The 14,823-nt window shown below is 39.8% G+C and overlaps 1 protein-coding gene across 3 annotated transcripts in view; it reads right to left on the reverse strand.

The window, feature by feature from the left end:
• ANXA7 (annexin A7) overlaps positions 1-14,823 on the reverse strand; it is a 35,503-nt gene that overhangs the window by 3,212 nt on the left and 17,468 nt on the right. For all 3 annotated transcript variants that reach the window (XM_043983507.1, XM_043983509.1, XM_043983508.1), the window contains 6 exons: positions 12,612-12,714; positions 11,864-11,958; positions 8,823-8,936; positions 8,467-8,637; positions 250-420; positions 92-167 (listed from right to left, as the gene is read on the reverse strand). In XM_043983507.1, coding sequence (XP_043839442.1) covers positions 92-167; positions 250-420; positions 8,467-8,637; positions 8,823-8,936; positions 11,864-11,958; positions 12,612-12,714 — 730 coding nt within the window. The remainder of the gene's footprint in view (positions 1-91; positions 168-249; positions 421-8,466; positions 8,638-8,822; positions 8,937-11,863; positions 11,959-12,611; positions 12,715-14,823) is intronic.

The raw sequence follows: 14,823 nt of genomic DNA on the forward strand, positions 1-14,823 counted from the left end.
GCTGATGAGAACAACAAAGAGGTATAAGCTCGATTCTCAAACCAACAACAACAACAACAAAAACCCGAAAAGCAAAAACACAAATTCTTACAGATTGTCTTCAAACCATTTTCTACATTTCCAGAAAATTCTCGGCCAATGCTGCTTAACAGATCTCGATTAGCAATCTGCAAATGAGAGTTAAAGTGATTAAAATATTTTCATGTTTCAAACATAACCCAAGTTTCAAGAAAAAAAAAAGACTCATACCCTGGAATAGGCCTCCATGGTAGCTTTTAGCTGAGGGAAGCTTCTTGTGGCAAGAACCATGTTAAAGGAGGATTCATCCGTCCCCAATTTCCCTTCACCAGCCTGATAAAGACGCTGAGCATCTTCCTGAGCCATTTGATGATTCACATTCTGATTTTCATCACGATTGCCCTGGCAAGGAAAAGGACAGAAATTGTAGACAAATACAAGGATTGGGGGGGGGCGGGGCAATGAGGGTTAAGTGACTTGCCCAGGGTCACACAGCTAGTAAGTGTCAAGTGTCAGAAGCTGGATTTGAACTCAAGTCCTCCTGAATCCAAGGCTGCTGCTTTATCTACTGCGCCACCTAGCTGCCCCAGGATTTTTTAAAGAAGACAATCTATCAATCAGTATTTATTAGGCTGCTACTATGTGTCAGGTGATGGGGAGGCAAATACAAAGAATGAAGCAATTCCTATTCTCAAGAAGTTTACATTCAGGGGCAGCTAGGTGGCGCAGTGGATAAAGCAGCAGCCTTGGATTCAGGAGTACCTGAGTTCAAATCCAGCCTCAGACACTTGACACTTACTAGCTGTGTGACCCTGGGCAAGTCACTTAACCCCCATTGCCCTGCAAAAAAAAAAAAAAAGAAGTTTATATTCAAAAGGGAAGACAACTGCATACACAAGGATAGAGAGAAAATAAATCTAAGGTAGTTTGAGAGACAGGGCACTAGGAGCTGAAGAGATCAAGAAAAGCTTCACACTGCTGAAAGCTGTGTCTTGAAAGAAGGGAGCGGCTCTCTGAGGAAGACATAAGGAGGAAGGGCATTTACAGGCATGTGGGACGTCTAGGACAAAGGCAAAGAGCGGGGAGTTGGAGTGCCATGTGTGGGGAAACAATTTGATAGCACTATGGAGTGCAAGAAAGAGATGAAGTCCAAGGAGGCTAGAAAGACAGCTTGGGGCAAGTTTGTGAAGGACGTTAAAAACTTAAAAAGGAGTTTATATTTGATCCCAGAAGCAAATAAGAAGCCATTAGTCTTTATTAAGGAAGGGAGTGACATGGTCACATCGGCACTGAAGGAAGTGTGAAGGAAGAGCTAGAGTGGGGAAAAGACCTGAGGAAAGAGGAGACCAGTTAGGAGCTCAGTACAATAATTTAGGCAGGAGATGATGAGAATCTGAAAATAAGTTGTGTGACTAGAGAGAAGGCTCAGATAAGAAATGTTGTGGAGGAAGAAGCAGTAAGATTTAGCATCTAACTGGATACAAGGGATCAGGGAGAATGAGGAGTTGGGAAAAATGCCAACGTGACAAACCTGGGAAGTTAGTGGTGTCTTTGACAAAACTAGCAAAGTTTGGAAGAGGGAAGAGTTTGGGGGAGGAAAGATTGAGTTTTGCTTTATATGGTGCTGAGTTATGGGACATCCAGCTTGAAATGTCCAAAAGGCAATTGGTGATATGGGATTAAACCTAATCTGAGACTAGGCACATAGATATGAGAATTGGCCACACAGAGATGACAATTAATCTATGGGGTTTACTTCACCAAGAGTATAGAGAGAAAAGAGTAAGGGGCTTTTAGGAGAAAGCTTTGAGTAACACCCACACTTAAAGGATGTGATCTGAATCATGGACTAGCAGAGGAGACTGAAAAGGAGCAATCAGAGAAGTAAATGGTAAACCAGGAAAGAAGAGTGTCACAAAAACCCAGAGAGGAAAGATTATCCAGGAGAAAAGGTGGTTACCAGTGTCAGATGAAGCAGATAGGTAAAGAGGGATAAGGTTTGAAAAAAAGGCCATCGGATCTGGCAAATTAAGGAATGATTAACAATAGTGAAGAGAGGAGTTTCCAAAGAGTGATGAGGACGGGAGACAAAATGCAAAGGATAGAAAGTAAGTGAGAGGAGGGGAAGCAAGGAGTTTGTCTGAGAAAAGAAGAAGAGATAAAGGGTGATAGTTTGAGGCAGTGGCAGGGTCTACTAAGGTTTTTTAAGGATGGAGGAGACGGGCAGTTAGGTGGCGCAGTGGATAGAGCACCAGCCCTGGATTCAGGAGTACCTGAGTTCAAATCCGACCTCAGACACTTAACACTTACTAACTGTGTGACCCTGGGCAAGTCACTTAACTCCAATTGCTTCACTAAAAAAAAAAAAAAGGATGGAGGAGACACGGCATACTTGAAGGGATTAGGAGAAAGACACACACACAGACAAACAGAGACAGAGATAGGTCAAAGATTAGAAGACTGGGATAACTGAGGTGGTAATCTAGAGAAGATGGGGAAAAGATAGAATCAAGGGCACATGTGAAATAGTCTTGGTAAAGAGAAAGGCCACTACTATGTCAGAGACTTGGGGAAAGAAAAAAAGAATAGCGGATGCTGTCGAGGGCAGAGGAGAGATTTATGTCGAATGGCTTCAATTTTCTCAGTACAATAAGAGGCAAGGTCTTCTTCTGAGGAGAGAGGAAGGGAAGGTGTAGGAGGCTTGAGAGAGGAAGGTTTGGATAAACTTTTGTGGGGAATGAAATAGTGAATCAGCTAGAAAAGAATAAAAGGATTGCTTTGCTGCAATGGAGGCCAAATTGAAGTTGGCTAACATGAATTTATAATGTATCCAATTAGCATAGGGTACTAAACTACAGTAAATTTTAGATTTGAGGAAAAAAATATTAAAAGTTAATTCATTAGGGCAGCCAGGTGGTGCAGTGAATAGAGCACCAGCCCTGGATTCAAGAGGACCTGAGTTCAAATCTGGCCTCAGACACTTGACAACTTACTAGCTGTGTGATCCTGGGCAAGTCACTTAATCCCAATTGCCTCACCAAAAAAAAAAAAAAAGTTAATTCATTGACTTTCATTTCTTTTCTTTTCGTTTTTTTTTGGTGAGGCAGGTGGGGTTAAGTGACTTGCCCAGGGTCACACAGCTAGTAAGTGGTTAAGTGTCTGAGGCCAGATTTGAATTCATGTCCTTCTGAATCCAGGGCCGGTATTCTATCCACTGCACCACCTAGCTGCCCCCATAACTTTTATTTCTTTCTTTTTTGGGGGGGGTTGGTGAGGCAATTGGGGTTAAGTGACTTGCCCAGGGTCACACAGCTAGTAAGTGTCAAGTGTCTGAGGCTGGATTTGAACTCAGGTCCTCCTGAATCCAGGGCCGGTGCTCTATCCACTGCACCACCTAGCTGCCCCCATAACTTTCATTTCTAAAGAAACTGTATTAGAGATATAACACTTGGGTTATAATTCTTGCATAACTCCATGACCTAAAAGGAAAACACCATCAGGACATTAAAATGAGGTGGTAACTAAATCAAATTAATACTCCAATAGATGTTATCTCATTAATATAATTCCCTTCAACTGTCCATCCTGTGTGACTGTTGGCCATGTCCTCCCATTAATTTCTCACATGAAGTTTATATAATGTGATGGAACATTACATGAGTTCTTTTTTTTTTTTTAGTGAGGCAATTGGGGTTAAGTGACTTGCCCAGGGTCACACAGCTAGTAAGTGTTAAGTGTCTGAGGCTGGATTTGAACTCAGGTACTCCCTACTCCAGGGCCAGTGCTCTATCCACTGCGCCACCTAGCTGCCCCTACATGAGTTCTTTTGACAGCAAGAAAATGTCAGTGGATGTGTATGAATTCAGCCTCTGACCATTACTACCTATGTGACCCCCCCAAAAGTCAGTTCACCTCTCTGAGGCTCATTTTCCTCATTTATAAAACAAGACAATACCTGTAGTACCTGCCTTTCTGGAGTTTCTGAAGGCTCAAATGAAATAATGTTTGTAGAATACTTTGCAAACCTTCAAGTGTGCACTTACCAAAAAAAAAAAAAAAGAAAGAAAGAAAGAAAGAAAATACTAGCACATGGATTATCCATCATTTATGCCTTACTTTCTCCACATAACCAGCCTCTGCCTTTCCCCTAATCATCTGTTTCTTTAATGATCACTTTTGTTTCATAATCCCTTATTTATAATGTTTTGCATCCTGCTCACACCCACCAGGCATCTCTCCCCAGGCCTTTGAATGGTTCTCAATTTCATTTCGTTGGAGACTCTAATAACTCACAGCCATAAACTTATCACTGGAAGAATACTGGCATTAAAGAGCTGGGTCTTTGAAGAAGAAGCTTGAGGCTACTGAAATCCAGCCAAACCATCCTGTCCTGTTCAATTCTAGGCCCAAATGATTGCCATTTGTAGAGTCTAGCATACATAAACTGATGATTTCTATTGTCCACCCAATGGCACAGTAAAACCTAGGTAATAATCCTGTGTGACTGTTTTTCTCAACTAGAAAGTTAGACCAGTCTTTCAAGTGATTATAACTCTCATTTATGAGAGCCTACCATGTTCCAGGGGGTGATACTATCAGCAAAATGTCTTCCATAGATACTGAAGAATATTACACAGAGAAGTGTGTAGTAGGTATGAATAGGCTGCAACATATAACCAAAGAGAAACTCCAAAGAAAGAACAAAATAAAATTTGTAATAGGGAAAAAAGTCTTCGAACAATCCCAATGTTGCTTAAATGGGAGTTCTTATAATGGAATATTAAAGTCACATGCTCAAATGGATCTGATATCTCATCAATTCAGAAGCTCCCTTGAATTCTACAGATCATAGCCCATCCATGCTTGACAGTTTCATGTGTATGACTTTTGTCCATGTTTTTCCTATACTTCATCCTAGAAGTCCACCCAACATGCTAGAGGCCCTCCTTGCTTTCTTCTGACATTTCAAAGAGTGCCAGCGGAGAGCTCTGGATGTCCATTCATCATTCCTTGCTCTAACAGTATAACAAGCCCATCTTCTCTCCCTGTATTATTGATTAACTGACTGACAAATAATACTACTACACATACCTTTGTACAGATAGTTTAAAAAATGTTTTTATAGTGTCTGATTCTCCATAGTGGAATTGCTGGATCAAAGGTTGTTTTAAGTTTTATAAATCTTATTGTTAAATAGGACAGTATTGCCAAATTGATCAGCAAAAAATTGGATCAACTTGCAATGTCATGCAATGAATAGGTATACTTATTTCCTCTGAAGGTTGACATGAAATTCTGTCATTTTTACTCATTTCTAACAGTCTGATGAGTGAAAAGTAGTACCATAAATATGCTTTAATTTATATTTCTTTAGGGGCAGCTAGGTGGCATGGTGGATAAAACACCAGTCCTGAGTTCAAATCTGACCTCAGACACTTGATGCTAGCTGTGTGATCCTGGTCAAGTCACTTAACCCTTATTGCCCTGTCTCTCTCTCTCTCTCACACACACACACACACACACACACACAGCTAATAAGTGCGAAATGTCTGAGGCTGGATTTGAACTCAGGTCCTCCTGAATCCAGGGCCGGTGCTTTATCCACTGCGCTACCTAGCTGCCCAGTGTATAAATTTTTAAAGAAATACAATCAAATCCAACTATTTTTCCTCCATATAATTTTACAACGTTCAATGGATAAAATTTTTTCTCCCTCATCATTTGTGATAAATGTCAACTTATGTATTTTAAAGATTTTTACAGTTCCTTTTTTACATTTCACTTGCTGATTTAACAGGAGCTTATTTTAGTCTTTGATATAAGGAAAACTTACTTTTTGCTATATTGCAATACAACTTTTAAAAGAGCACTTCTTATACAATGATTCATTTCCCCCAGGAATTAATGTCCAGACTTACCCTACACTAATCTTTTATATACATAATTTTCTTTCTGGTATCTCAATTCTATTTCATTTGCCTATTTTGTTGGTATTGTTTTTAAACCAATGCCAGAGAGTTTTGATAATTATTATGCAGCAGATTTTAAACACAGGAAGGGCAACATAAGCTCCTTGAGAGAACAGATTGTTATCATATTTGCATCTCTAGCATCTAGTAATGCCTTGAAAAAAAGTAGGTACTATTTAATAAAGGTTTGCTGAATAATTTTAATTGAATTTCTTTTCCAAAATTTTCTTTATATTCTTGCCTTTCCACATAAATGCTACTTTATCCAGTTCTATAAAATATCTTGTAGGTGTTTTAATAGGTGTTAAATAGGTATAGAGTTTGAGTACCTAAAGAGTCAGGAGGAACTGAACATAGTAAACACCACCAAAAACTGAAACTGGTATATTAACAGATATGAAATTACTATTTTTTTGGGGGGGGCTGGGCAATGGGGGTTAAGTGACTTGCCCAGGGTCACACAGCTAGTAAGTCAAGTGTCTGAGGCCGGATTTGAACTCAGGTACTCCTGAATCCAAGGCCGGTGCTTTATCCACTGCGCCATCTAGCCACCCCTGAAATTACTATTTAATGGATGTCAGAGTTATTCCCAAATCAGCTGTCTGAAGAGAGTCACACCAAGAACAACTTGTCAGTAATGTGGAAATACATTTAACATTATTGTACCTATATAACCTATATCAAATTGGTTGCTGTCTTGTGAAGGAAGGGAGAAAGAATCGGAACTCAAAATCTTATGAAAACAAATGTTAGGGGCAGCTAGGTGGCGCAGTGGATAAAGCACCAGTCCTCGATTCAGGAGAACCTGAGTTCAAATTTGGCCTCAGATACTTGACACTTATTAGCTGTGTGACCCTGAGCAAGTCACTTAACCCCCACTGCCCCCCACACACAAAAAAATAAAACTAAAACAAAACAAACAAACAAACAAAAATAATGTTGAAAACTATCTTTACATGTAACTGGAAAAAAATAAAATACTATTAAGATTGAAAATTTTAAAAGTCAAAATCATTACTAATAAATTAAAAGAATAAAAACTGAGATATGGCATGCATTTGAGATGCAACTCCAACCTGAATTAAATAAGCTGTTGATACCAAAAAAGGGGGGGGGGATGGATTAAAGAAGAGATATCACAAAGATTAGCATCAGTACTCAAAGAATATGAATCAAAGGCTATCATAGGGAGCCTAGAAACCGCCCCAGCCAGGAAGCACTTGCTACCTCCTGGCCATGCAGAGAGACATGGTGGTCAAGGACAACCATGGGTCAGAGAAGGGGGAGCCTGGAGGTCAGGAGGAAACCGTGGCTATATTTTGGATGTGAGGCAATTAAGGTTTGGATGAGGGCACTGGCAGTAGGAGTAAAATAATGATTTTAAAGGAAGAAGTGACAGGATATTAGAAACAAGGAGAAAGGAGAAGAGAACCCTGAGGTTATCTATCAACCCTGAGTGACTACTGTCAGCACCACAAAACTAAATTATAGCCTCAAGTAGCTGTCTATTACATCTCAGGAATCGGGACAAGGAAAGGAATGAAGGGGCTGTATTAAGGGACCATAAATGTCTCTTCTAGCTCTGAGGTTTTGTATTTTGCTAGAAGAACAGTGAATCTCCTATTCCCCTTACTCTTTAGCTTCATCCACAAAATCCTTGTCTCTTAATGCAATATTGTGTTATTTGAATATGTATTAGGCTGACATTTCCACTGAGGTATCAGTCCCATTCCACTATCTGGCTCTAAAAAATACATTCTCGAGGGCAGCTAGGTGGCATAGTGGATAAAGCACTGACCTTGGATTCAGGAGGACCTGAGTTCAAATCCAGCCTCAGACACTTCACACTTACTAGCTGTGTGACCCTGGGCAAGTCACTTAACCCCCATTGCCCCACCAAAAAAAATATAAATAAATACATTCTCATTCTATTCTAAACAATTCTCACTTAGATAGTGCTCCACAACTTAAGATGGGCTGATTATTTCTGGTTCCCTATAGCAACCATGTCTGAATAAATGTTGTTAGATGATGGCTGGGATTGAATGAGCAATGTAAATGCTAGGGTGTCATTCTCAAGGGCACTGAACTGCAAAGGATGATAAACTCTTTGGGTACTTAAAAGAATAAAGCAAAAAAAAAAAAGTAAAAAGGACACTGGTTAGCAAAAGGTGCTTAAAGAGTTAGATACTCGGGCAGCAAGGTGGCACAGTGAATAAAGCACCCGCCCTGGATTCAGGGGGACCTGATCTGGCCTCAGATACTTGACACTCACAAGCTGTGTGACCCTGGGCAAGTTAACTTAACCCTCATTGCCTCCCAAAAATAAATAAATAAAATGAATGAATGAAAATTAAAAAAAAAAATAGTCAGATACTGTCTGCCCCAAAGAGCCTTCTAGGGAAGACATAGACACCCACCAATATATCTTTAGTTGGGTGTTTTTTTCCCCACCAATGTATCTTTGAAGTCTACTCACCTGGCACATGGATACAAGCAATCGTTCAAAATGTCCTGAGGTATCTGATCGTATGTCTTTTTCGATATCTCGTCCAAATTCTGATTGGTAACAATTGACAATATCTCGAATTTCCTGATTTGATCTTGTGCACAAAATCTCAATCAATACTCTTTCTTGAGTTCCTACTCCCTTTACAAAAATGAAAAAGGGAAATTATTGGGGGGAACCAAAATACACCAAAAAAAACCCCTTATCTCATTGTTCAATCCAGAAATAACAAAGTGTTGACTGACATTTGTTTCTAAATTTAAAAAAGATAGAAGCAGGTTTGATATCTGAATTAAGATGGAAATTTTCAGTATGTTATACAGTACCTTCATTGCATTCCGTAAACTCCAAGCATCATAATATGTAGGTGGCATAAACAAGGCAAGGATCAGTTCTTCCATATTTCCAGTTAATTCAGACTTGAGATCTTTGATTAAATCCTATTTAATTAGAAATCCAAGGTTTAAAAAGTGCTCGGTTTTTATGGGAATTATTGAATAATGAAATTTATGAAAACCTGAGTTTAAGACCCAATTATATACCAAGAAAAAATATAAATGCAAATGTAATTCATTTCACAGATATGTATTTCATTCAATCAATAAGCATTTAGTAAGCAGCTGATCTAACACAATACAAAAGTATTAAGAAATATACTTACTAAAATAGAACATGCAGAGATATGACACATACAGGCATAAGACTGATACACATAACAACTAGAGAACAATTCAGTCAAATAACAAATATTTGAGCATCTTTCATGTGCAAGACAATATACTCAGTTCTATGGATATAACTAATTTTAAGACATGGTTCCTGACCTCAAGGACTTACAATCTAGATAGGGTAGAGAATATGAAAATATTAAAAGATAAAAAATTAATATGAGGCAGTGCAGGTTCTCAAAAGTGTCATTCAATAAATAAAATACTACAGAAGTTCAGCGAGCATTAGTCAAAACAGGCTCTATGGGGTAAGACTCAAAGTAGGCACTGAAAGGTAAACAGGGAGGGATTAATAAGTCAAGAAGGAAGTAGAACACATTCCAAATGAGGGAAATGCCATGAGTAAAAGTGGGTTATGCTGAGGAATAATGAAAAGACCAGTGTTACTAGTATAGATTTACAGAAAAAAAGTGAAGCTCAGTTATAAAGGTAGAGACCCAGATTGTGAGGAAGGTCCCCTATTATAGTCTATGGAAACCACTAAAGGTTTTGGGAAGATGATGAAAGCAGGGAGAGGGGGAAAGTAGTTTGGTGAAGATAGGAGGGGTAGGGGACAGTGGAAAGAGGTGGGAGGTTGGGAGATCAGTTAGGAACCTTTGTAACGCTTTAGGCATTAGGGAATAGGAGCTAGGATCACTATGATTACAGTGGGAATGGAAAAGAAGGGACATATGTGAGAGTTATTTTGAGGAAAGAAAACCATAGGGCTCAGTGACCCAGGAAAAGACAGATGAATTAGGTTTCAAGCCTGGATGAGTGGGAGATGATAATATCACTGACAAATAAAGCAAGTCACCAAACATCTGTTTTCTCATCAGTAAAATGGGAATAACAATTGTACTGTCTAACTTGTGTGGTTGCTGTGATGAAAAAGCACTGAAAACCTAAAATGGTACAGAAATGTTCTTCTCATTAAGTCAGGGAATGAGTTGGTTTCAGGGTAAGAAGACTGAGTTGTATTTTAATTCTAAGACTACTTGAGATACTCGGGTACTGGCTACATACATTTGCTGCAGAAGTTCCCAGGAAATGGGGCTGGATTTTGGGAAGACTGATGGAGAAACCAGAGCTTAGCTTTGGTCCTTTAGGACAATAGGAGGCTTTATAAAGTCAAGTAAGATAATCCAACTTGAGAGCCAACTAATAAGTGACCTCGAATTCCCAATAGACAAATTCAGACTTGATAGCATAGGCAGACAGTAGGAAATGAGGGTTTGGGGGGGGCACAGATTATTCCTTATTCATCTTTTCAGATACAGGAAGTATTGGATAGAAATCTTTCCTGAGGACAAAGAGCACAACAGCTCCCCAATAATAAGAAACCAGGAGTAGTTGGTGACCAGGACACCTTGCTGGTTTGCTTCCCAAGTGGATAGGGAGATGAGTGAGGAGTCTACGGTAACACTTTGGTTATCACCACAACAGGGGCCACGTCTCCTAAGAGCCCAAGAGAAAAAATTATATTCAAGGTCTACCAGAGCCTTTATCAAAAACGAAGAATGAATTGTGGATAGGAAGATGGAGAAAATGATGCAAAGTGAGATTGAAAGGCAGTGTCCCGGTGGATAGAGGGCTGGTCTCAGAGCCAGCTGCTCTGCCACATACTGGCCATGTAACTCTAGGCAAGGCACTTCAGCTCTCAGTGCCGTGGGACACTTTCACAGACTCTGAGTTGCAGGTCATGTGCCCATCTGCACTGATATAATAGGGTTTCCTAATTCAGGAGTTCCTTAGATCAATGAAATCATAGGTCCATTCCCACTCCCTATCCCTAAAGCAAATTGAGCAGAACCATCATACACAATTACTAGAAATATATATATATATATATATAAATATTTTAAATTTAAAAGACAAACAGTGACAGGACTTCAGTTTGACTTGGAAGGGAAGCCAACACAAACACTTTCCATTTGTTGCTTGTCTAGTCATTTGTTTGGTTTTCTTTTGTTAAATGCTAAAGGGATTTATGTCAGATTTGATTCTTTACTTTGTATGTTGGCTTTGGCTTTCTTTTTCTGTTCATAGATATTAAGGGTCTTTAAAAATCACAGACCCCACTATCTCAAGAGAATAAAAATAACACACAACCCAGAGAATGATGGAAAGTGTATGGTGGGTTTTTGTAGCACAGTGCATAGTACATAGTAAGCACATGATAAATACTTGTTGACCTGACTTGAGGAAGACTGCAGTAGATTACCAATGATGACGTGCATGCAACAGGTCATATATGGCATCATCAAGTGGATGTTTGACCAGAAAAGGGAATGGGTTCATCATGTATCAAGGGAAGAGTCAGGTGGTCTGAGCATTGCACTAGTATCTGCAAAATATTAAGAGAATTAGGGGAAGGTCTCCAGTATATTTGATGGATCCTCTATGGAGGATTTACGGTCAAACATGAATCCTATTGAAGGTGCAGATGGATTGCAACATACACTGTCAGAGGAAGCATCCATTCCAAGGCCATAGCTTCCAAGAAAAAGAAATATAATCCCTTTAAAATTTCAGGTCACAGTAGCACAATTTTACACAGACTAATAAAACATTTCTCCTCAGATGCAGACTTCATCATTGCTGCTCTGTTGGGATACTGTGTCTATTTCCTTACCGAATTAAAAAAAAACAACACATACCTTTCCATACATGGTCTTAAAAGCCGCCTTAATTTTCTGTCTTTGATCATTGGAGCGGTTGGCAACAACATCCACAATTGCTTGCTCATCGGTCCCTGGAAGAATCACACACAAACAGATCAGGAGTCTCCTCTTGTGTACTTCCCAGCACTCATTCATATCTCAGTGTGCTTGGAAAGTACCCACAAGCCAAACCAAACTAAGGCCTAACCATGAATACTTGGCTTATGAAGTTATAAAGCTACTCTTACCCTTAGGTTAATTTGGAGCAGCCAAATGGCCCAGTGGATAAAGCGCCAGGCCGAGAGCCAGGAAAACCCAAATTCAAATCTGTCCTCAGACACTAGCTGTGTGACACCGAGAAACTCATTTCACTTCTATCTGACTCAGTTTCCTCATCTCTAAAATAGGAATAATTGCAGCACCAACCTCTCAGGATAGTTGTGGGGATCAAATGAGATGATCATTATAAATGGCTGGGGGAGGGGGCGGCAGCTAGGTGGCATAGTGGATAAAGCACTGGCCCTGGATTCAGGAGAACCTGAGTTCAAATCCAGCCTCAGACACTTGACACTTAACTAGCTGTGTGACCCTGGGCAAGTTACTTAACCCTCATTGCCCCGAAAAAAAAAAAAATAAATGGCTTGGCACGGTGCCTGACCCATGGTAAGCATGATATAAATATTAGCTGCTATTATGATTGTTTTAATTTATTGAAGACAAAAAAAAAATCCTGTTTGTTCTTTACCAAACCCTTTCATGGCCTTTCGGAGAACTTCTGCATCCTTTATAGCATCAAAGTTGGCAGCAGGTCGGATTGTCCCCTGAGTACCTTGAGTCATGGCTGCTGGCTGGGAAGGAGAAGGACAGAATCACATTGGGCAAGGAAGCTCAACTCCTTCAGCAGGCTACTCCAGCTGTGAGAGGCCATACAATCAGATCTCCCCATCACCACTAACAGGGAGGCAGAAGGACAGGTCAGGAAAGATTCGACTCTGACAGTGGTTACGATTAAGGCACAGGGAGTTAGCTCTGCATTTCTGGGGTCCGTTATTTTTTAGAGATTCTAGATGTCGTCATTAGGAACATTAAGGAAACAAAATAGCCTTTTCCTAGTGGGCTCCACTATTCCAAAAAGATGCCCTGCAGATTCTGGGTATAGGATGATGAGCTTTTGATCCTAGCTGGGTGAATCATTTACTCTTTTAATTATTTTTATTCTGAAAAATACCAAATAAAATAAGCATTTTCATATACAGAGTAGAACAGAATAAGGGGATGGTAAATGAAACAGAATCTCTATTATGTAGGGCTTGCTTTTCTATTCAAGGTTGTCCTGCTTGCCTATGTAAATTATTTAGTCTTCCTGTGCCTTGGTTTCCACGTTGGTAGAAATAACAAGGGATGAGAAATGGGAGCTCTTGTTACTGGCTAGTACTAAACAAGACACTGGCAGAACCCAATTGAAAATCAGGACAGAAATAAAACAGCTCTCAGTGTAATACAACATAAATCTACTGATATTAAAAAAAACCAATAGCAACAGAATAAAAATCTCCTAACGAGCTAAGGAAAAGGACAAGGGGAAACACAATGTTGCAACGATGTCAGGCTTCAGATGAGAAACATCATAGTTTTGTTAATGTAACTTCACCCCATTCAGTTCTTTGTATGGGACTCCATTACTGCACCCATTATTTTGGTATGAGAAAAGCACAAAAGAAAAATAACAATGCAAGGAAGCTGAACAGGCAAAGTTTTAAAAAATGAATTAATTCATTACTTGGATAGATTTATGGATTTAAAGTTTATGGCATGGTGTGGGTATGCTTTTAATACATACAAAATGCACTCCCTTCTGCTCCCTCTTCTAGTCAATCTATTCCACAGGGTCCTTCTGTAACCCCAGGGGCCTCCCTTGGCATGGCATAGAAAACATCCAAGCACAGAGCCCTCCCCCCTCCTGGGTTGCTGCTTGCCCCTCCTCATCATTGGCTCATTTCCCTTTCTGGTCATGCCTCTCTCCGATGACATCTTTCACATCACTTTTGTGCATTTTCTCATCAGCAATATATTGCAGCCTCCTCACCTTTGCCTCTGGGCTGTCTGAAAGTTTAATTTCTTACCAACTGTGAATGACTCACAGCCATTCATCATCATTAGAATAATACTGTGTTTTAGGGAGAAGCACGGGGGCATTAAAAATCACTGTGTGGTTACTAAAGGCAATTCAACTCATCCTCTTCCTTTTATTCAATTTTGGACCCAGTTTGTCATCCATACCTGCCTCTTACAGGAGCAAAAAAAGCACCTGTGAGTCAGTAATATCAGTAAATCTACAACTTTAACATACTGTATATCACCTCCGTGGGCTATCAGCTGTATATAAGTCAGGACAATAGGCTTTTCCAGGTGTAGCTGCTTAAGTTAAAATCTTTTGAATGATTATAGATCTCATCTGGGAGGCTCAGAAATGTCCTGGGACTTGGGGCAAGAGGTATAATATCAGGTGCAGACAGGAACGTCTGAAGGACCTCGCCTTCTATGAGGAACCCTTCTTCCTTTTGGACCCTACACTGGAAATCTCCTTCAATATGAACCTTCTCTGTGGATGTTTGCTCCAGTCTAGTCTCTCTTCCCAACGTTCTTTGGTGCTCTTCTTAAGAAAGCAAAGTCACTGTTTCACGAGGGTAAGGAGGTAAGGATAGCATACAACTATTTACCATTTTAAGGCCTGAAATGTCAATAGAATTATCAAGAAACACTTATGTCACTACCACTATGGGTGGAGATTAACAAGGAGAAGTGGAAAGGAGGGCAATAACTATTCTCTAAAACCTCCAACACACTCTCCTCATAGGAACTTCCAATACACTTCCGGTACATTATTACCAAACCAGGAAAGGAAGCAGAGTATGAGACACGATTGAGAGGAGAATGGCTATAAGGATAAGTAGAAA

The sequence above is a fragment of the Dromiciops gliroides genome, chromosome 2, assembly GCF_019393635.1.
Source record: "Dromiciops gliroides isolate mDroGli1 chromosome 2, mDroGli1.pri, whole genome shotgun sequence".
Taxonomy (NCBI): Eukaryota; Metazoa; Chordata; class Mammalia; order Microbiotheria; family Microbiotheriidae; genus Dromiciops; species Dromiciops gliroides.